The sequence below is a fragment of the Antechinus flavipes genome, chromosome 5 (assembly GCF_016432865.1).
Source record: "Antechinus flavipes isolate AdamAnt ecotype Samford, QLD, Australia chromosome 5, AdamAnt_v2, whole genome shotgun sequence".
NCBI classification, from domain to species: Eukaryota; Metazoa; Chordata; class Mammalia; order Dasyuromorphia; family Dasyuridae; genus Antechinus; species Antechinus flavipes.
The window spans coordinates 54,304,402-54,328,374 of NC_067402.1; the positions used below are offsets into that span (position 1 = coordinate 54,304,402).

The 23,973-nt window shown below is 37.0% G+C and overlaps 2 protein-coding genes across 8 annotated transcripts in view; one reads left to right on the top strand and one right to left on the bottom strand.

Annotated features, from left to right (window-relative positions):
• Window positions 1-18,455, top strand: part of CACNB2 (calcium voltage-gated channel auxiliary subunit beta 2) — a 383,626-nt gene extending 365,171 nt beyond the window's left edge. For all 6 annotated transcript variants that reach the window (XM_052000736.1, XM_052000730.1, XM_052000732.1 and 3 more), the window contains 5 exons: window positions 3,973-4,082; window positions 13,020-13,171; window positions 13,738-13,833; window positions 14,166-14,351; window positions 14,920-18,455. In XM_052000736.1, the coding sequence (XP_051856696.1) occupies window positions 3,973-4,082; window positions 13,020-13,171; window positions 13,738-13,833; window positions 14,166-14,351; window positions 14,920-15,411 (1,036 nt within the window). In that variant the 3' untranslated portion in view covers window positions 15,412-18,455. The remainder of the gene's footprint in view (window positions 1-3,972; window positions 4,083-13,019; window positions 13,172-13,737; window positions 13,834-14,165; window positions 14,352-14,919) is intronic.
• Window positions 18,456-22,054: 3,599 nt separating this feature from the next.
• Window positions 22,055-23,973, bottom strand: part of NSUN6 (NOP2/Sun RNA methyltransferase 6) — a 39,107-nt gene continuing 37,188 nt past the window's right edge. The window contains exon 11 of one of the 2 annotated variants that reach the window (XM_052000738.1): window positions 22,055-22,361. In XM_052000738.1, coding sequence (XP_051856698.1) covers window positions 22,332-22,361 — 30 coding nt within the window. In that variant the 3' untranslated portion in view covers window positions 22,055-22,331. Of the gene's footprint in view, window positions 22,796-23,973 lie in introns of both variants that reach the window. The other variant, XM_052000737.1, reaches the window with a different exon arrangement.

Genomic DNA, 23,973 nt, shown 5'->3' on the forward strand with positions numbered 1-23,973 from the left:
ACTTAATAAATGCTTAGTGATCCAGCACCTCTATCAGTCAATCAACAGCCTCTGTGCTAAGCAGCAGAGAAAGTAAATAGTTGTCATATAAGTAAGAGTTGCCAATTTTTGACTCTTGATGGAATAAAGTAGCCACAGAGGAAGCAGGGAAGGATTTGGAAATTGTGAAGACTTGGAAATCAGATTCTGAGGGCTGGCTGATAACTCCTGCTCATTGTGTGACCCTGCCTGGGTAAATCCTTTGACCTCTCTCCATCTATAAAATGCAAATAATAATAATTGCATTACCTACTGCAAAGGTCATGTTATGTTATGGGGAAAAGAGTTTTGTCAATCTTAAAATGAGGTATTATTATTGAAGCCCCCAGTGCTGTTCCCATTAATCTTTTATCACTGGAACAGGAGGAAAATCATCAAATGTAGGCTTTGAATTTTAAAAAGGAGGATGGGACAACAGAGCGTAGTAATCTGAGGACCATTTCTCTGCATTTCCACTGTGGAAATACCATTGTCCCTCTTCTCTGTACCTCGCCTCCCCCTAGCCATCCATCATGAAAGAAGAACGGGAACCAGATTGTCAGATTAGCTCTATCACTAGGGTTCAGGAGTTCCCCATAGCATTCTCTGTGATAATTTATTCCTTTTATTATATCTTTTAAGCTAACATTTGAAAACTGAGTAGAATGAAAGGTTTTATTCCCACAGTTCCAAAACTAGGGAATAGCACACAGTTCAAGAAAGGGACACAATTAGGAAAGGAGCACAAATATACACCTATTTTTCTTTTTCTCTTGAGAAATATATCAGTTTGGCTTGCTTTCCCTAACTCTTCTAATTTTAATTTTTCCATAACTTCATGAAATGATTTATTACATGCTGTGCCAAGAACCATTGCCTCTGGCCTTGTGGAGCCCTGGCTAAGACGAAGAGGTGTGCCTCTAATCTGCCCTGTTAGAATAAATCAGTTTTCATTTATTCTTTTCCTGGCTCTGCCTCTTCGTGCAGTTTGGAATCGTCCACGTGAGCATTTTTTGAATACAGTATGTCCTCCTGAAGAAGCTCTGATGCTTTTTTATACGTTAATAAATGCGCTGCTTCTTTTTCAACAAGTAAAGACACATCAAAAGGAGGGACTGAAAAAGAAGGAGGAGGATCATTTTAATTCAGCTTTTAGCTTTAAAAAAGTATAACCTTTAACTTAGACTTGGGTAGGCCTTGAATTTGGAAGGAGAAGTCTCAGTCAAAGGTTTTGTCTTGGCTTTATATGCCAAGCTCTCAACCAATTTGATTGTTTTCATTAAGAGAAAAATGGCTACCATGGCTTCTCCCCAACCTTGGAACTAAGAGTTGTACTTTCTGGGTACTTATTCTAGAGCCTGAGACCTAAAGGATATGATCAACGAACATTTGTTAAGCATTTACTGTGTATCGAGCACTTTACTGGAAAATGAGACTGCCCGCCTGTGAAATACTTACTTAATGAAGAACACAACATTTACACATTGAGTATAATCAGAATATATATAGTGGATACAAGGTAATTTTGAGATCTCCAAAAGGGACTCTGAGAGATCTTTTCACAAAGAAGGTAACACAAATATTGAAGGAAACCAAGTATTCCAAGAGAAGGAGATGAGGAAGGAGGGCATTTCATACATAGTTTCTAAGTGACAGTGATAAATTATTTTACTTATGTATGGAAGTGACCACAAGTGTCAAGAAGTATTCTAATTTCCCCACTGTGACAAATGAGTTTTAAGGATATGAGAAAAGGTATGACCAATACTAGGAAGGTAAGTCCAGAATATAGTGTTATCTGGATGGAATTATGTATCAGGAGGGACCAGAAAATGGAGAATGAGAGGAGAAAAGTTGAAGTGAGATGATGTGGCAGATACCACATCAAATAACCCTGGAAAGGGATGTGGGAGTTCAGGGTTGTTGATGGTGTGGTCCAAAAAGAAAAGAGAATTGGCAGAAAAGGATAGAGAGAAGGGTCTCTTCAGTAGCCCATGATTGAGGGTCACAGAAATGCATACAAGCAGAGTAAGAGGAATTAAGACTTCTATTGATTAAAACAGATGAGAAAGATGATCTCTTTGTGAGACCCTCCCCCCCAGTCTTAATGTACCACTTATTCAATAGAATAGTTTCACCATATGTTTCACTTATTAAATCTGTGGATGTTTAGGCTGAAAGAGAGTGTATCAGGACATGAAAATTCTTTACTCTTGGGTGGCTTATTTAAAAATTAATCTCCCCCAGTTCTTATATGTGAACAGAGCTTTTAAAAATTATCACTTCGCAGGATGAAGATAGTAGAAGAATAAAAACAGGCAAACCTGCTCCAATAGGCAAAACTAACATCTGTGGCTAATTAAATTCCCCAGACCAATGATTCTGAAGATTTCAAGAATCTACAGTGAAATCTTTGGAATGTGTGTTGAAGTCTAAGAATGTGTACAGGAACCCAGATTCTTCCTGGGCCATTTGTGAAGAAGTGATTTTGAGAGTCAACAAACCAGGAAATAGATGCTATTTCATCAAATCAAGGCAGCTTTACAGATACTTAGTTGGAAAAATGACCCAGATCCCGCAAAGGACAAACTGCTGGCATTTCTCAAGCAACATGAACCAGCAAGTCCCAAGTCTGCTGCCCAGATTGTCCCTTGACTGTGTGTTCTCACCAAGCAGAGGCTCAGGGCCTGAGGGGAGAAGGTTATCTGCAAACAGCTTTTATCTAATCAGTTGTGTAATCTCCCTCTGGAGTATTTCTGAGAGGGTCTGGTACAGGTTATATAGGATGACAAAGAACAACTGGAGTGGGAGCTGTAGCTTTGAAGGGAGTTATTGACCAGAGCACAAATCCAGGGATGAATCCTGAAAACAATGATTATTACAAATATTCTTCATCCATGGTCTTTGTCCATTCTGCAGGATCCACTGATGTATTGAGTATTAAACCCACTGCTCTAGTATCACCATATGCATTGATTACTGCAGTAGCTGAACAGTAGGATGACCTGCCTCAATCTCTCCCCACCCAGTCCATCCTTCATTTGACCATTAAATTGATGTTCCTGAAGCACAAATCTGACCCTGTCACACTACTCAGTAAACCCCAGTGACTCCCTTATCACTTCTAGAATCAAATACAAACTCCTCTATTTGGTATCCACAGTCCTTCATAAATTGGACAACTTTTACTCTTCTGGTCTTCTTAAGACCTTGCCCCCGTCACATACTGATTGACCTTCCTACTATATAAACAAGACACTACATCTCGTGGGTCTGGGCTTTTTCTCTGGCTGTCCCCCTTGTCTGGAATGCTTTCACTGCTTATCTCTTAGTGATGAGATGAGCTTCCCGGGTTTCCTTGAAATTCCAACTAAAATCCTGTCTTCTCCAGGAAGCCTTTCCCAATTCTTCTTAATTCTAGCCCTGTCCCTCTCTGTTTCTTATTTATTCTGTATAAAGTTGGATTGATCATATTGATTTCCTTATCTTCCCCATTAGATTGTAAGCTCCTCAAGGGCAGGAATTTTGCCTTTTTATGTAACTCTAGAAATTAGCATAGTGCCTTGGCACATAGTAGCTGCCTAATAAATGTTTATTGATTGCAGCTGCCCAGTTGTACTATTATAAGGCAATTGTGCATGTCTAACACCTTTATTTATAGCATGAATAGCCATATTTGTCTGCTTGAATTTTATAATAAATATTAGGATCATTTACCTAGAATTTCTGAAAAGTCAGCTTAAGTTATGAGAAATATCCTAACAGATTTCCAAATTTCTAAAGTTCTAAATCATCCAAGCTGTGACGATGCTTTGAATTTGTCATATCTTCTCTCCCAGTTGTGTATTTCATGTCATATGCTCAGTTACCTGGATTAATATTAACTGTTCATTTTTTTTTCTTCTTCAACTTTCTGGAAACCTAAGTCTAATGATATATATTTTTTTTGCACAGGATATCTATCACAAGGGTCACAGCTGACATCTCGCTTGCCAAACGTTCAGTATTAAACAATCCTAGCAAGCACGCGATAATAGAACGCTCCAACACAAGGTCAAGTTTAGGTAAGTTTGCACAACACTGACATATTTTCTCTTCAAATAAGAATTTCAAACACTCTTCCATTAGGTGATGGCAAAGGTCTACCTAAAATCAAAGGGACAGAGAGACAGACATGGTAATTTCACGTTGTAAAAATTCTCCATTCTGCAATTAATGTAAGCAATAACATTTCTTTAGCAAACTGAAGTTTACAGAGTGCTCTCCTTCCACGGTCACTCTAAGGTGATAGTTCAAACATTATCATCCCTAATTTACAGATGAGAAAGTCGAGATTCTGAGACATTTAGTGATTTATCCAAAAATCCATGCTAGGAATTCTGTGAGAAGTGAGTCATGTCTCTTAAATGCCAACCCTGTTTGGAAATAGACTATAGCTCCCTGTTTCTCAGAGAGCATGTCCAAGTCCTCAAAGATTTCCTTCCACATAAGGAGATATATAGGTACTGAATAATCATAATGGGTTGTCACTTAAAGCCATCAGTGCTAAGTGGGATGGGATGCTTTTGACCCCACCCTTACACTCTCCCCAATTTTAATGTTTGCTATCCTCAGCAAATCTGCTAGAGTGTGTTTGGAAATTTTACAATCCTAGATCCTGAATAGCTCTTTTGTTACTGAGGGAAGTTCCACATTGTCTTTTTCTTAATGCTTTCCCCACTAAAGAATCTTAAGAAGAGTCTTTCTGGTATAGTTCCTAATTAAATATGGTACTAAGATTCTTCCATATTTACAAATACTTGATATGATAGAATTAACAAATCAATATCATTTGGCAAAATTCCTAATATGTCAGTTCTTGGCTTGCAAAAAAAGGGGGGCCTTCTCCAACCCAAAAATAATAAAGAAAAGCAAGTTTCCTTTCTCAAAGACAAATCATGGGTCTTTAGAGATTTTCCTGAAGGAATCTCCCTTGCTAGGGAAGTTACAAAGTTGGGGTTGACTGGAAATTCCCCTCTTCACCCTACTCACCAATAATTAAGGAACTAAACCGATTTGGTCAGATGTCTTGAAAGCAATAAACAACTCTAGAGTAACTGAGCTTCTTGTCCTCTCCCTCTCCTATGAAGGGACACTTCGACTTTGATCTCATAGAAATACTAAATATTATAATAATACTAGCCATATTTGAGATTAATCACTTAACTAGCATATAAAGCCAAGAAAATCTTCTTAAACTAAAAAGCACCCCAAAACTTCCCCCAATAGATCCTTCTGGCTTCAAGAGAAATCCAAACAGTTTCAGACTTTCACCTCACTAGGATAATGTAAAGGAAATATACTTAGAATAGCCCTCAAAGAGATATGGGCCTCCCAGGAAAGTATTAAATACTTAAGATTTATTTTATTTATTTATTTTTTTGCTGAGGCAATTGGGGTTAAGTGACTTATCCAGGGTCACCTAGCCAGGACATATTAAGTGTTTGAGGTCAGATTTGAACTCAAGTCCTTCTGACTTCAGGGCTGGTGCTCTTGAGATTGATTTCTTGAGGTTTATAGGCCAGGAGGCAAACTTGATCTAATTAAAGTACATATTTTAGGATTTCACTATAAGGTAAACAGCCTTATTCTACTTGAAATCAGAAGAAAAATATGGACATATATCAGCTAAGACTCAGCATTTTAGGAATGTAAAATCAATACTTCTCATATTGGCAGCAATATTTGTATTGGGCAGTACTATAGATACTGAGATTTTATATATATAATATATATATTATATATATATATATACTGTAGATTCTGAGAGTATACACACATACACACACTGTAGCTATGATATTATATATATATAATTTTATATATATATGTATATATTCAACAAAAATCACAACAAATTGGTTTGAAGAAATACCAAAACAGCAATAACAGCACACAAAAACAAAATCAAATCTTACTTAGATAAGTGAAGTTTAAAACAAAACAGAGGAAGTATACAAATTTTTCTCTAATATATCCTAAAACTAATGAAATGAGAAGAGTTCCAGATAGAAAATCTCTCTAGTGGGTCCCTGCAAATACAGAGGACCCAATGTTTAACCCTCAGATGAGGTTTCTATCCCAATTCCCACTTACCCTTATATTTTCTAATATGGGACATACTTTCTGTTAAATCTCTATCAGTTTTGTTTAAATAAAAAATTTTATAATGATGTAGAGGCAAGAGTTTAATTAGTACAATGGAGGAAAAATTGCTGGACTCAGTTAGGAAGTGGAAGATAATTTTGATCTTGCTACTTCCTATATATGACTTTGGGGGAATCATCTGGACCTCCAGGTCTCAGCTTTCTCATCCACAAAATGAGAAGGTTGGACTTGATGGCCTCCACGTAAAACCTAAGAGTTCTAAATCCTAAATGTCTAGATCCTTGTAATTGTTTTAAAATCTTTTTATCTTCAGCAGGCGACACCTGGCACATAGTAATTTAATTAAATCAATTTCCTTAACTTTGACTTCATCAACAGGATGCTTTATCCAGTGAAGTGGTCTGTCCAGATAAATTCTCCAGCAAGAATGATGAGAGCAACATAATGCAGCTGACAGTTGTACTCTCTTCACAGATGTTATTTTTAAACTATTTTTGGCACTAGATTGGAAAAAGTCATACAAAAGTAGCATTTTTAATGATTCGTTGGCAAGTTGTCTGTCATATGAACAGAAAAAGAGATACGCACAAAGGATCACAGAATACAGAACTGGAAGGGACCTCAAAAATTATAGTTCAAATGCTTTATTTCACAAGTGAGGAAATTGAATAGTAGAGAAGTTAAGGGCACATAGATAATAAATATTAGTCAGGATTTGAACTTAGATCTTGTGATTCCAAAGCTATTGTCTTTTCCGCTATACTAATCTGCAGCCCAAGAGCCAGGTGGATTTTGTTTTGGGAAGCAGGAACAGTGAATTCAGTGGGACCAAAGTGTCACAAAGGGAGTAGGAAGATATTCACTATCTCAAAAATATTGAGGTTATATATACATGAGCCTCTTACTCATATTTTATGGGAATAAATGGGTCACATGTTCTTAATCTCTCCTCAATCACCATTTATTTCCCTCCACATTGAACCTATGAATGTTAAGACTCATACAAAGGAAAGATTCCATCAATGTTTTCAAATAATCCATTCTCAGTAGTCTCTCTAGACATTAGATCTGTTGCATATTTATGGATTAAGTTGACAGACGAATCATATTTAGATTGTTAATAAATACATTTTATATTCAGTTGTTTATAAACTAGTATAATGAAATAGCACAATGTGATAATGCTGAAATTAGAATTTAAAAGATTTGAGTTCAAATCTCATCTCAGATGCTTACTAACTTTATGAATGTGGGCAGATTACCTAACTTGATCTCAGTTTCTTTCTTTGTCAAGTGAGAGAGTTGGACAGAATGATAGCTAAGGTCCCTTCCAACTCCAAACCAAGTTCATAGGAGAATAAAAAATATTCAAGGAAGCACATAGTTTAGGGGAAAAAAACAAAAAATAAATAATATTTTCACACAGGACCAAAAGTATCAGCAAAAATATTATCAACAAATGAATTAAGGGTCCTAAAACTAGGGAGCAGATTTGACCTCATGAATAGAATAATCATTTGGATTGGCATGTCATTTTTTAAAAATGAGATAGGTAAAAGAGAATTGGATGATATTATAACAGTAAGAAGTTATACTCTGATGTCAGGAACCAAATAGAGGAAGCATAATGGAGAGCATTTGAATGAATGTGGCTCATTGCATCCAAAAATAGAAGTAATTTTTTTTTTCATTAGAGTGTACTTTAGGCCACGCAGACAGAAAGAGGAACTTAGCAATTTGGGGAACTCACAAGCCAAGCACAGAGGTATGAGTAAATAAAGGAAAATTTCAATTACCTAAATCTCTTATTGCTAAAGCACAGCCAAGTAAATTTTACTTGCATTAGATCTTTCACAAGATGGTGTAACCAACAAAGAAAATTCTCTTTTGGACCTGATTCTCATCATCAGAGAGTACTAGATTGCAAATAATGAATATTATTCAACTAGGAGGTGCAGTGGATAAAGTACCAGCCCTGAAGTCAGGAGGACCTGAGTTCAAATGTGACCTCAGACACTTAATACTTCCTAGCTATGTGACTCTGGGCAAATCACTTAACCCCAACTGCCTCAATTAATTTAAAAAGAAGAAGAAGAAGAAGAGGGAGGGTCACATTCTTTTTTACCATGGCAACAGATAATGAATCTCTGAAACTTTTTAATTGTGGAAACAGAACCTTACAATTTTACTTCTCACACAGGTGAAAAGTTAGATTCCTTCTAGAAATAAGGGATAGATGGCCATTGCTAAACCATGGAAATTGGAGATAGACGGGTTAGGCCAGTCTACAGAATATATGGAATAAATATGTAATAAGGCAGGAAAGGAAGTAGAGGACCAAACTGTGAAAAGCTCTAAATGCCAAACAGGAGTTTGTATATGATCCCAGAAATCTACTGTAGCATATTGAATAGAAGGGTAACATGATTAGTCCTGCACTTTAGGAAAATAACTTTGGTGGCTTAATGGAGGATGGTTTGAAGTAGAGAGAAACCTGAGGCAGAAGAACCAATTTGGAAACTATTGGAATAATCCAAGTAAGAGTGAAAGAGATTGAACAATGATAGTAATCATGTCAGCAAAGAGAAAATATACATGAGAAATGTGTTGATATGGCAATTGAGTTTATAAGGATGCATGAGACTGGAGAGTCAAGGATAGTATTAAGATTGCAATCTTGGATACCCAGAAAGGTGGAAATGCTCTCAACAGAAGTAGGGAATTTTAGAAGATGGTTGAATTTGGGGGGGAAATAATCTTTGAAATGTTGATTGAGATACATGTGGGATGTCTGTTTCAGACTGTAGGCCATTGAAGTAGATTAAATGCTTATTATTATTGATCAGATTTTTATTATTTTTACTTAGATTAGATGCTGATTAAATGTTTATTATTTAGATTAGATTTTGATTAGAATTCAGGAAGGAGATAAGGGTAAACTATATAGAGCTGGAATTATCTGTAGAAATGATAAGTAAACACAAGAGAACTTATAAGATTATTGGAATTTTTATTACTAAATCTTACTTCTCAATGCTGTGATCACAGACGGAATTATCGCCTTCTTATTTTTATAACTTGGTTCACTACTGCTATAATCACAGTCAAATTAGCTAGATTTTTTATGTTGTTTTTCAACTATTGTGTTTCTGGGAAATTCCTTCATGAATTAGTCACATCTTCATTTTTACCTCAGGGAAGGATTAGAATGTTTTTTCTGAGTTGTTTTCTTTCTTGGTTCCCCATTTTCCAGTTGTCTGACTCTTTTGTGCTCCCATTTGGGGTTCTCTTGGCAAAGATACTGAAATGGTTTGCCATCAGCTCATTTTACAGATGAGTAAACTGAGGCAAATAGGGTTAAGCCATGTGCCGAGGGTCGCCCAGCTGGTGAGTCTCTTAGGGCAGATTTGAACTCAGGAAAATGTCTTCCAAATTCCAAGCCTAATACTCTGTGCACTATGGCGCCACCTAGTGGTCCCCTCTTTTTCCTAGAAGAGTAGAAAAGTGAATCCCGGATCTAGTCATTTCATTGAAGGATGCTCTTGACTGGAGCACTTGCAATATGCAAACATTGTGTGTTAAGTGATGTGGGGAATACAACAATAAATAGCATCCTTCTCTTCAAGGAGATGACTTCCTTCGTCCTTCAAGTTGAGCCCTTCTGTGAGACAGAAAAGTTGTTTTGGAGGCTTCTTAGTTTTTAGACTGAGGAACGAATGTCAAAAATCTTCAACATCTCTTTTATTGAATTAATCTTTTAAGAAGATAATGCACTAGCAAGATAACTGTATAAATATGTATACATATATTGGATTTAACATATACTTTAACATGTATGGGACTACCTGCCATCTAAGTGAGGGAGTAGGAGGAAGGAGGGGAAAAATTGGAACACATGGTTTTGCAAGGGTCAATGCTGAAAAATTACCCATGCATATGTTTTGTAAATAAAAAGCTATAATAAAAAAGATAATACACTGAATCACATGTTAACATGTTTCTCTCGCTAGAAACTATGTGTGCATTCTCTCTCCCTAGAAAATATCAGTCACTTTCTTCTGGGTCTAATCAACAAATCACTAAGTACTCAGTCACCAAGCATTTATTAAGAACCTACTATGGAAAACACAAAGAAAAGGCAAACCAGTCCCTGCCCTCAAAGATCTCACATTTTAATGGGATAAGCACATACTACATGAAAGTAAAATAGGTGCATATAAAATATATACAGAAGACATGAAGACAATCTAATTCTTTTTTTTGGTGGAGGGGGAGATGCAGTTGGGGTTAAGTGACCTAATAAGTCCTAATAAGTGTTAAGTGTCAGGCTGAATTTGACCTCATGTCCTCCTCACTCCAGGGCTGGTGCTCTATCACAAGATTATTGTCTAGCTGCCCCATAGAAAATAACCAGAGCGATAAAAGTACAAGCAATGGATACCATTAAGACCTCCTGTGGGTGACTCTTGAGAGAGTCTGGGAAAAAAAAATAAAATTATTTCTAAGATGCAGAGGTGAGAAGACAGATTTTTAAGATAGTAATTTTTGATGGCTTAGAGCTCTTATAGGTCATCCCCAAATAAACTCTTTTCTTTGCATCAAAAGTAGTGCTTGAGGATGTGTTGTGTATGTATGTGAACTCAAGTTATTTTTATAGTGGATATTGACATGCACAATTGATTAAATGTATTATATGGCTTTTAATTCAGATCAGATAAATATTGCTCTAAGTCCCAGAGCAAAGAAATAGATACAATATGATGCTTTAAGTACTTCCATACTTCTTTAAAAGATTTTCATCAACATCATTGCATCAATTATGACTGCTTGCTCTGCTACTACATATTGGAAAGCCGTGAATACCTTAGGAATAAAAGTATTTGTGAACTTGCTTTTTCAAAAAATTTTTTGATAAAAAATCCATTATATTGAAATAGAGTTATGATTCTATATATTTCATTCATTTAAAAACATTATTCTGAGAAAGGAAATATAAATTTTGCTAAATTGCAAAAAAAAAATCTATGGTACAAAGTTGAGAACACCTGTCTTAAAGTTTTTATGTGTTGTTAAGGTTGTTGTTTATTACCCCCTTTTTTATCCAGGGTCGTAGTGAAGAGCTTCTAAAGAATATTGTATGGTTATTGGATTTTAGATCCACAGATAAGAGACTTCAGTGACAATCTAGCCTAATGGTCTTTAAAGAAGAAAGTGATTGTGTAATGGTGGTGGGGAATGACTTGCCCAATCAGCAGAGTTTGGATCCTTGCACAACCACCACAGTGCCCCGTCCTTAAGCCCCTTATTTGTTTGTTCCAACTGGATAGATCCTGTTAGAACTTATCATAATGATAACCATAGACTTTCCAATGACCAAGTCACTTGGATGCTGGTGTTTAAAAAAAAAAAAAAGTTGAATTTATAATCTAGCTTGAAATTAAAGAGAATGCTCCGTGGAACACAAAATACATTTTAAGAGAAGGATCAGAGTAGAAGCTTTAAAAAAGAAATGACAATCACCACACCTTAACCAAAAGTTGTTGAATAAAATAGTAATGCCTTAGAATGGTTTTTATAAGGATAATCACTACCATTTTAATGGTAAGTCTCAAGAAGTTTCTTATTTTAGAAGTGGCTTATGCAAATAACCACATTTAATCCTTAGGCAGTAACTAATTTACCTTTTTCTCTTATTCTGGAATGGATACTAGTTAAGACTACTCTTAAGAAACTTCTGTACCCAAGGCTATGCATATGAGGCTGATTTAAAGATAACGTGTCTAAATTATGATTTGAGACTTTCACCATATGTGGGATAATTTTGAATTTTTTCCCTCATTCTTTATTATGAAGAATGGCTCTCTGTAAGGGGTTATGGGGTGGGGAAGAGAGGGGGGTGAATATTATGAAACGCAAATGACATTTTAAAATGATAGTAAAAATTTATCCGAAATGATTTTTAAAATGTTTTTCAAACACAGGATAAAAGTGAGGAAGCCTCTCCTAACTATGGACATTAAGACCCGATCCATTTAGAGAAAAAAGAAAAGGACCTAGACAAATTGTCTTCCCCTTTTTTTCTTCCAGACCAGCTTTGATTGTCAGCTTCTGGTTACTGGGCAGGCTGGTTTTTTGCGGTATTGTCTTTGTTGGGGACACACGTTTTTGAAATGTGAAAGTTGTGGGCTCATTCTTCTGGTCATGGAAACTATGAGTTCGCTAGGTGTGCTGGGAGCAGAAAGCTATGTATCCAACCTTCTGGTTTCTTCTGGATCCCGAAAGCTGGATTTTCATCATAATCATTACTACCTTCCCCATATGGTGTTGGTTTACTCAGATTGGTGGTTGCGAAATTATGATTTGTTATCAGTAAATGTTTGATTTGTATATCTAAAAAGATGAGAAACTTGCAAGTTTGTGGGAAACAAGTTCTAGATGATGGTTGTGATCAAGCAGAAGTACCCATGGAGGAAAGGGGAGAATGGTCTGTCTCTAGTATTACTTTTCTCTATTTGTATGAAAGGATTATCAGGTGAAAGCTTTCAAGTGAAAATATAAGTGAGTAGAGAGAGCCATGACATACATTTCTTATGGAAATCTGGTGTCCCTTTGAAGTTTACTTTTCCTCTTTTAGCTTGAAAGAATATTTTCTCAATTCTGCACGTATTTTGGAGGAAATAGCTCCTTTCAAAGGAACCTTTAAAAAATCCACTATCATGTCTGTAATTCTAGCATTTCACTCTCAGCATCAGTGTACTCTTCTGTGGCAGGAACAGCACATCATTACTTTCTTTTAACCTAATTTTGCCTAATAGGCTGCACCTGAAATAATTGGACCTCGCTTCCCTTTACAGCTGAAGTTCAGAGTGAGATTGAAAGGATATTTGAACTGGCAAGGACTTTGCAGTTGGTAGTCCTGGATGCAGACACCATCAATCATCCAGCCCAGCTCAGCAAAACCTCTCTGGCTCCAATTATAGTCTATGTAAAGATTTCTTCTCCTAAGGTAAAGAGGGTTGCTGTTGTTTATTCGCTAACTTGCTTTTCCCCAGAATGTGTTTTATGTTCTTAGTTTCTAATGCAACAAGTTATTTTCTTTGAAATTGAAGCCAAGATTATAAAGAAACATATGGCTTCCATTAAATGTCGATAATCAATGATGAATGGATTGTCTACCTCTTTCTGCCCACATTTCTGGTAAGAAAATGACTGGAGTAAATGGCTGTCATCTCGGGCAATGGTTTTGGAAAGCAAGGTGAGGAAAACATGATTATCACTTTTGAGTTTTGAAAAACGGTGGAACTCAGAGTGAATCTGGTGTCAAGCATGTGTTGAGAAGCCCCTAATTGAGATTTCTGTAAATATGTGCTTTTTACAGTTTGGAATTTCAATGATTTGTAGAGAGAGAGATGGCAATTCAGTCCATTATAAGCAAAATGCTTTGCTTCTGAAATAACTTGTTTCCTACTCTATCCTCCCCCACAAAGATTATGGGAATTTTTAACTCTTTGTAGATTTTGCTCTTTTTCGAACATCTTACTTTGAATCATCTTATAATTGTGTTTCTTGCAGGTTTTGCAAAGGCTAATAAAATCTCGAGGAAAATCTCAAGCAAAACACCTCAATGTCCAGATGGTGGCAGCTGATAAACTGGCCCAGTGTCCACCAGTGAGTTACTACTTCTCTTTAGTGTAGAAATTTGTATATAAGCCAAAACTTGATCAGGGTTCAAAATTAATGGGTTATAGATTTCCCAGCATGGAAGTGAAACATGGCCTTTACAAGTCCTACGAGGACCTGGACACAACTTCTTCTAATCCATTTCTTCATCTGTAAGAGGGAGAGGAAGTAGACACAACATGGTAGGGAAGATCAAATATCAACATGCGTCTCTTCGTGTAGGGTTCACGGTTTTTTGGTTAATTTGTTTTGTTACTGTCCCTGAATCAGAATGCTGGTGTGCCTGAAGTAGGATCTTAATCTTTTTTTCTTCTCTACAGGAATTGTTTGATGTAATCCTAGATGAAAACCAGCTTGAAGATGCCTGTGAACATCTTGCTGACTACATGGAGGCTTACTGGAAGGCCACACACCCTCCTAGCAGCAACCCCCCCAACCCCCTCCTTAGTCGAACTCTAGCTACGGCATCTCTTCCAATCAGCTCCACCCCAGCCTCCAATTCACAGGTGCAAGACCTTCTCCTTCTTCTTCTCCATGTTCTTCTTTCTTTCTTTCTCCGCCTTCTCATTCTCCTTTCCTTCTCCTCCTTTGTTTACTTCTCTTCTTTCTTCTCCTCTTTCCTTTCCTTCTTCTCCATCTCCTTTCTTCTTCTTTTTCTTTTCTTCCTTTTCCTTCTCCTCCTCCTTCTTTTCCTTTTTTTCCTTCTCCTCCTTCTCTTTCTCCTCCTTCTTGTCTTTCTTCTTTTCCTTCTACTCCTTCTCCATCTCCTCCTCTTCCTTCTCCTTCTCCTCCTTTTCCTTCTCCTTTTTTGTCCTTCTCTTTTTCTCCTTGTCCTTCTCCTCTTTCTTCTTTTCCTTTTTCTTTTCTTCCTCTTCTTTCTTCTCCTTTTTCTTTTCCTCCTCCTTTTCTTCCTCCTCCTCTTCCTTTTCCTCCTCCTCTTCCCTCTCCTCCTCCTTCTTCTTTCTCCTCCTGTTCCCTTTCCTTTTTCTCCTCCTTCTTTTCCTTTTCCTCTTCTCTCCTTTTTCTCTGTCAGTACCTTGGCTAATCCCCACTTACTCTTCTGACGGTACCCAGGGTTCCCAAGACCAGAGGAATGACTATTCTGCTCCCACCCGCTCTGCTTCCCAAGCTGAAGAGGAGCCCTGTCTTGAGCCCGTCCGGAAATCCCAGCACCGTTCCTCCTCCTCAGCGCCACACCACAACCATCGCAGCGGCCTGGGCCGAGGCCTCTCCAGGCAAGAGACGTTTGACTCAGAAACCCAAGAAAGTCGAGACTCGGCCTACGTGGAGCCAAAGGAAGATTACTCCCATGAGCACGGAGACCACTATGTCCCCCACCGGGAGCACAACCACCGGGAAGACGTGCACGGGACCAGCGACCACAGACACAGGGAATCTCGGCACCGGTCTCGGGAAGCTGACCGAGAGCAGGACCACAATGAATGCCACAAGCAGCGCAGCCGACACAAATCAAAAGATCGATACTGTGACAAGGATGGAGAAGTGATATCCAAAAAACGGAATGAGGCTGGGGAGTGGAACAGGGATATTTACATCCGGCAGTAACTTAAGCCTTTGAGGCATTTTTGTTTGTCTCTTGGAAGTCTTGTAAAACAGCCACGCTCCCCAACCACCACCCTACCCCCCAAAAAAAAACACCTCACAAAATATTTTGGCTCTCCATCACAAATCAAATGATATCTCTGTCTTGTACAGTTTGTATTGCTGTTGCTTGCAGAGCAATAGCATGAGATAGAATATTCACATCCTTTTTTATTATTATTTTTGGAAGTGCTCTATTGACTCACCCCGTACAGTTGCAGGCTTCTGGTGTCGTATTTGACTTTTACAAAGCTGTTTTTGGTAGCTGCCCCTTGAACAATATCTGTTGTCATCTTCAGGTGGTTATTAGTGTTTTAAACAAGCTAGAGTTGATGTGTAATAATCTCCTGTGTATTCAGCAAGCCAGAGTCGGCCTACACAACAAACAAAATTGTATTTTCTCCCAATTGCATATTCATTTAAGGACCACTATCTGTTGCTTGTACCTCTGGTTGACTAAATTTGGGGGACAGATTCAGTCTTGCCTTACACAAAGGGGATCATAAAGTGAGAATCTATTTTCTATGTACTGGTACTGTGTACTGTATATACAGTTTGTAAATGTTATTTCTGTAAACACCTTCTTATTATATCGGTTTGATCACACTATTTTAAGAGTCCTAATGCCAAGTCAGCAGATTTGCTTTTGAATTACAGGGACTGGAAATACCCTCAGTTCAGGAAATTTGTAACAACATTCAGTCTTGATACTTTTCCCTCTCTAGTAGAAAGTCTCCTGTACATATTGTAAATATGTGTGATTGCTTGAGATAAAGAAAGGTTTAATTCAAGAGTACCATGCCATCCTTACAAGCTTATCTTTTTGACCACGAGGTATGGTAGAGGTAAACAAACTCTAATCCATAGGATTCACACTGATTGTTACAAACACATTCTTAGTAGTTGGTGTCTGTTAAGAGTCATAGCACTGGAGCATATGAGCCAGAAATCTTTGCGTGCAGGGGTGTGTGTGTGTGTGTGTGTGCACGCACACGTGAATACATGTGTGCACACGTGTGTGTTACGGTACGTTTGAGTGACATGATGAATCTGAATGCAAAAAAAAAAAAAAAGAGTCTGTTGAAGAAAAAATAGAGACTGATACTTAAAATTCTGCCCAATTGGATTTCTATTTTGTTGTTCTCTGTTACTTTAATAATCCAATGCGCAGTCAGGGAATTTGAGGAAGTTTGCTGCCAAAGGTAAATAGGGAAGCATAATCTGCTGGCTCTTTTTGTGATACTCCCGGAGCGTAAACACAGGCACTTGTTACTGTGAGTGTTTCACTGGAAATGGTACAATCTTTGTGTTTTATAGTACTTGTTTTAGGAAGAAAAGTTTACACAGCTTGTGGAATTATTTTGTGGGAAAATAAATTTTTGTAGTTTCTCCCACTTCATTTCTACACTTGCCAATTACTCCCATTAATTCTTGTCATCTGGTGTTCCTACCCTTCTACCTTCCACCCAATATCTTTCCAAATCGAGCAATTTTGGTGTTTGTTTGTCAGGAACCTAGAAAAGTGATTTTTGTAACCAAAGTCTCTGCTATTTAGAATTAACTGGGTCAAAATGAATTGACCTGAACCACTAGTAAAATGTGGGGATATTTTACTTCACTAGACATCTGCTTTGATGAAAAATGCCTAGAAGATACTATCTCCTGCCTTCAGCTATTCTGCTGTAAATGATTGAAAATGTTGCTAATAGTTTTAAGACAAATAATATAGATGTCTATAAGTGCACATGTTATCCAGACATCACTGGATGGGTAATGTTATTATTAGGTGTCTGAGTTTTTAACATTTGAAGTTTTTCTGGGAAAAAAAAATGGATATAATTGCCCAATTTCAAATAATGTACATTGTCAAAATATGAAATTCCATTTTTTTCAAATGCCCTTGTTTATTCCAGTCTCTAGCCAATATTTTAACCTTTTAAATTAAAATTTGTCACAGATTTGGCTTTTTCTACTCTTCCATAACCCTACTTTCTCACCATGGTGGGAAAAAAAAAAAAAATCACACTTTGAGAGGAACTAACCAAAACAAGTGGAGTGCTTCATCAACCGATTTCCTGAATCTTTTTTTTTTTCTTTTCAGGATGAGACACTTTTGTATATAATGTAGGTAAATGATGCTCAGTAATTAGATCTCTCGAACTGTTAAAACTGATTTATTTATTGTACCATACCAACAGTGGCTATAATGGACATGCTGAAATTCGTTGCATCAGTGAGAACTTCATTCCAATAACCTTGCTTTTAAAAAATGTTCTAGCTAAAATAGACAGCTATATGATACTCATCCTTACTGTTCCAACATATCATGTTGGCCAGCTTTTGCTGGCTCAGAATCATTTATATTCTTAAAATGTGACTAATATTCTAGACTGCCTCCACCACTTCATTTTCTCCTCCTTCTTCCTTTAGCTCAATGGGATTCCATCTTATTTACCTACCTTGAGATTTTCATCCCCACCCCCCCACATTTTTCATTTCAGTTCCTACTTGTGGATTCTTTTGCAGGATTGCAAATCTTTGAGCCGTTATACATGAAAAACTGTCCAGTGGGCATAAATGTAGACAAAGTGACAAAGAAAGTAATCTCAGGTACAATGGGATTTATCGGTTTGTGGAATATAAAGCTGTAGTTTTTTCACCTAAGCGTTTTTGTCATTGACATATTTAGCTGCGGCATCATAATTTAGTCAGTCAATCTTAAGAAATGGTGGAAATGACTCACTGTGTTCTTGTCCTATTCATTTCCATTTTTCCTTTCTATGCTCCTCCACTGCTGATTTCATTTACTGTTGCAAAAAGGTGCTGCTAAATATAGGGACTAGTTTTAGACATTGTATTTTGGGATGTCACCACCCTTTAAACATGGTTTGCTATGCATTCCTGTTGAGAGACGTTCACTTGTCAGCAGCCACACAAAATTGTTCTTCAATAATCCTGGTTTTAAATCATCCATATGAAACAAATAAAGAGCTGGCTTCTGCACTGTTTGTTAGTAGTAGCAGTATTACTTGATTTCAGAACTAATTATTTTAGTAGGAAATGCTTTGTGTCTACTACTGCTCCTGTTATCAAATTATCAATTTGTGTAGTTTCTTCCTTTGGAAAAACGATAGCAATTCAAAGTTCACTTCCTTCTATAACATGAGTCCTGCCATCATGAAGCTGTCCAAGAGGCAGAGGACACAATAAACATCTCACCAATTTCATCTGAACAAGGTAAGTGACTTGCTTAAAAAAAAAAAAAAAATACTGGCAATCCTGACAAATGGGAATTTATTCCTCAGCAATACTTTGTTTCTCTTTTCATTTTGTTTTTTAATTCTGGCTGTGTGCTAAAATCCATGATCAAGATGAAAAAAAGTTACTTTGAATTTTATTGTAAAATATTTTTAAAGAACAAGCTATCTGGATAAATTGTACTCCACACTGGTGCAATTTCCTCCATCTGAAAATACAAGTCAGTTGAGAATTATTACTTTTGTTCCCCCTGAATTGTTGCATGGGTTGAGTAGAATGACATTATATTCCATCAAAAGCAGATTCCCTTCCCCTCCGGCTAACCTATGATTTTCCATTTAGTTTCATTTCAACACCATTTAAACTAAAACTAGCTCAGGTTTTGAGAGAGAAAAAAAAGTAAAATGCATTTGTTGCTATTTTAATCCACTGTCAATTTTGCGGAACATCCATAGTCAACTATGTATATAAATTCTAATGAATTTACATACAAATTGTACAAATTCAAATTGCATTTCTTATCAGCCTACAAAATATTCCTTTAAATTCTATTTTCAAATTTCTCAAGATATTTATTTTTTTCTCTTATGGGCTATTTATCGCCACAGTTTGTACTGCTTTTGTTTTAACTTTGCTTCTTAAGTTTGAGGTTGCTGAGTATTTTTTTTTAACTTCTATTTCATTTTATTCTTTGACTTTAGTAAAGGAGTGAAACTCACTGCAAACTTCTTTTTAGTGTCCCAGGAAAAGTGACTTTTAACAATATTTTTTAGATTTTTTGTCTCATTCCACAGACCTTTTTCTCATCTCTCTTCTTGCCAAAAATGTTCATGTATCTATCATCAATCAAAATTCTCTCCAGCCTTTGAAAATGTAACTATACAATTGAAATATTCGCTTTTCCTTTAACATACATTACTTCGGGCTCTGATAAAGAAAAGTATACTAGGCATGGAAATTTTAAAATATGGACAGGGACTGAAACATCATGTGTTTAAATGAATGTATTTTATCTTTTCAATTGTACTTATAGTAGGAGCACAATAAGTCTTAGAAATGAAAATAAGTTCTAAAAGGAGTACTGATCATTTATTATATTGAATGATTTAAAAAGATATAAGAAATGTTTCATCTCTTATGTGCCCAAAATTAAAGAAAATTTAGAGCTGTGGTTAAACATAGTGCTCTTTTTCTAATCACTGACCTACACTTTATGCGGAGCAGCCCAAGCCCATGTAGACCTTTTAACTCTCTGGCAACAGTTTGTATTAACTTAAATAATTATCACTATGCCTCATCAGGGCTTTCAAGACAGACTATTTGCTAATCTTGTCTCTCTCTCAGTAAGAATGCAGGACCACATACATAGGCCACTCTGCCAGTGTTCATACAGAATTCACTTATAGTGACAACTGACAAAATGATCAGCTACATCCTACATAGTGGGGAAACAGTTTCTGCCCTAAAAATGAAACAGAAGATTCTTAATGTCCTGTTTCATAACACAAATATTACAAATAAAGTATATACAGACTGTTTCCTGAGAGTTTTTCAAATGCATTTAAATGAAGTCCTCCTTGCTTACATTTAAAATCAGTAAAAGGAAAAACAGAATGGCAATAGATGTATAATCTTTGGTGTAGGGGTTTCCTCCAAAGATAAGCAGCAGCAGGGTGACCCAGTGGTTAGAGCCCCCAGTTCTAGCCTCAGACACTTACCAGCTGGCTGAGCCTGGCCAAGTGGACTTTTGTTTGCCTCTGCTGTCAGATAAGGCTAGCTGCTGTGAAGGTCAGATGAGCTTTCTGGGGGGAAGTGCTTGCTATTAGCACAGGGTTCGGCACATAGCAGGTGCTTAATAAATGCTCGTTTCCTTCCTTCAAAGATGCAGGAGGTAACGCATTCAGGCCTCCTCCTCCGTGGTAACTCTTCTGCATTTGGTGGTATGATCTCCCCGAAGGGGACCCCTAGAAGATGCTAGGGGACAGGGAAGTCTCCCTCAGGTTTCCTTGATATCATGAGGCTGTCAAGAGAGCACAACAGAGAACCATCTGACACCTCTGCTTGCCCTTCACTCCCCCTGCATAACCAACTCATGTTTTTTGATCATAAATTCTAGATGTCCCCTTAATGCCTTGTTGGGATGCGTTGCAGTTTGTGCTCTCCACGCACCTCCAGGGCTGTTGAGGTGGTCAACTAGGACCCTTTGGAGCTCTTAACCTCACAGCCATTCCACAAGAATATTGGTGTTAGAAATGTGGACCTTGTTTTAGGGAGAAGTTTTGGGGTCCCTGAAAGAACTTTTCAGTTTTCCTAAAACCAGCCTATGCTCTTCCTCCTGTAATTCTGGGCCTAACTCACTGTAGAGTTTCATTGTCTGGTTCATTCACTTAGGTGCAGTCTGAACAAGAAGTTTTGTTTGCGTTTTCCTGGGTGGCTAAATGAACCAAACTCTTTAGAATAATTATTACTCTCATTTAGGACAATCTGCAATGTTCCAGGATTTGTTGCAATTAGAATATCATTTGCAAATTGGAATCTCAGAAAGACTTCACCATCCAATGGGAATGTCTCCTCAACTTGGATTCTGCTTGACCCTACTAATAGTTGGTAATGCTTCTGGCAGGTGTCTTTATCTCCTTGAAGCAATATAAATTACAAAAAATTTTGATAGACTATACCAGGGGTCCTCAAACTTTTTAAATAGGGGGCCAGTTCACGATCCCTCAGACAGCTGGAGGGCCAGACTATAGTAAAAACAAAAACTTTGTTTTGTGGGTTTTTAAATAAAGAAACTTCATAGCCCTGGGTGAGAGGGATAATTGTCCTCAGCTGCTGCATCTGGCCCACGGGCCATAGTTTGAGGACTCCTGGACTATACCATGAGGCCTCTAAAAATACTTATATTAATTTTTTTTTTACTTACTTAATTTAAACAAGATATGCTCTATTATATGTCAGAAGAGTAATTGTTTCATACTGAAGAACTATATTAATCCACAAAGGAATACAACTATCCTGAAAAGCCTATTATACTTCCCTTTGTAGTTAAAATCTTTAAAAATGACTAACTGCTTCTGAATGGTGCAGAGGACAGAGTGCTGAGCCTAGAATCAGGAAGTCATAGCTTCCTGAGTTTACCTCTGGTCTCAGATACTTACTAGCTATATGATCCTGGGGGGCAAACTATTTAACTCTTTTTGCCTCCGTTTCCTCATCTGTAAAATGAGTTGGAGAAGGAAATGGCAAATCACTCTATTATCTATGCCAAGAAAATCCCAAACAGGATCACTAGGAGTTGGATACAAGTGAACAATGATTGAACAAAAATAAAAGGAACAAAATCATATCATTTAGTGTTCAAGAAATACTATTAACTTTATTTCAGTTACAAGAGATAAGATTTTCCAAATAACAGCTGAAAAAGATAAACTAACAAAACATATAAAAATGTCAATTCCTTATGCAATGATAGTATTACAAAATGTTGGAACAGAAAATATTTTTAATATAACAAAGTGTTTATTTATTAAAGTTAAATTTCCACTTTAAAAAGGAAATCTGTAGAAAATATAATCTGACATTGATCGTATCACATTTTTTATGAGCAAAAACGGAAGAAGCTATTTTCAGACATCTGAAGGTATCTTCTTTGTAGTCTGTTAAAGACATAAGTAAAAAAGAATTTTTTATAAACATAATCTCATTCTACCCTTTGAACTTTTTTAACCTGTGACTCTTGATTCCTAAAAGAAAAATTGGAAGATTTTTCCCGCTTCCATAGCAACCATATCATCAGCCTGTAGGCCTGAAAACACTACAGCAATAATATTTTTATGTAACACACTCGACGAAATTCTGACTTCCGATAATTCTTTTCCTAAACACTTTCACACTTTACAAATTTTGCAATAAAAAATCCTATACAGTCCTTATTTGCTAACCAAATCATGTCTTCTCTGCTGGCATTTCTAACAGAGGTTATGTCGGTGCCCTTTAAAGGTATGATGGATGGATCAAATCGCTGCAACTGCTTCAGCTGATCAAGAGATAGGCCAGCTCCTACCATTCCTAGTCCTCCAACATGTGGTGCCTGTTTGTAGAAAGTCATCAAGAACTATTACAATAGTTAGGTTTCTTATTTATCTGTAACTAATACATGCATATGTTAATTCATATTATTTAAATTTATCACCTTAAAAGGCTAAATTCAGTATTGATGACATTAACCAGAACATTTTTTCTAATTACAATATAAGTTAAAATTCTCATTTACATAGTGCTTTATAACAAGCACGCATCTTTATTCTGGAAGGAGTTATATATTTTCCAGGGTATCAAACTGGGATAAGAACAGTAGCCAGATGTAACAGAACCTAGTTTCCCTTATATGATTGCTATAAAATAAACACTCTTTATCTATCAGAATCTCAAAGAACAATGATGTAATAACTTCCAAGGAATATTATGACAAACTTAAAAATGCTTTACTTTGATCTATGGCACTTGAGTGGTAAGAAAACATCAAAAGAACTTTAATGTAAGAAAATTTATCATGAAGAAATAGATTAGTAAAGACATCTAGCTGGGGGAAAAAATTACATAGCTCAGAGTTCTCTTTGAGCTGTCATATAGGTTCTTAGCCCCCAAATCATTTCATATCACACCCTGAAAACAATAGGCAAAGCACAAATATTTGATCCTTGCAGGGCCAATGGGTGCTGACAAAGTCATTTCCTTGATGCCGTCAAGGCAGTAGGGAAGAGAAGCGCTCTCCCTATTACACTCAAGGACGATCATGGACCCGAGGGGGTAAGCAACTTGCCCAAAGTAGCACAATAGTAAGAAATCGTACTGGGACTTCCTGCTCCAAGTCCAATGCACTTTGCCCTTTAACAGTTCACTCCAGAAAATGCCATTTGTGCATAAAAACTGTTTTGGAGATCACTATGAACTGACTCCAGAGATTGTGCGGGCATTTCGCTGTCTTGGTGCCAACTCTGCTGAAACTTGCTTCTTATCAGAGGCCGCTGATGGCGCGATGGATAAAGCTCTGGACATGACTTTAGATCTTTATTAGCTGTGAATCTGAGCAAGCCATGTAACTTTGGTTTGTCTCCAAAGTAAAAGGGGAAGGACAACAGCACCTACTTCTAAGAAAAATTACAAGGCTCTAAAGACCCGATTTGTAGAGCCCGCTACAGCTCCTGGTACCTTTTGGGTATGACAGAAATGATTATTCCCTTCCTTTCCCTTCCCTTCCCTTTTTCA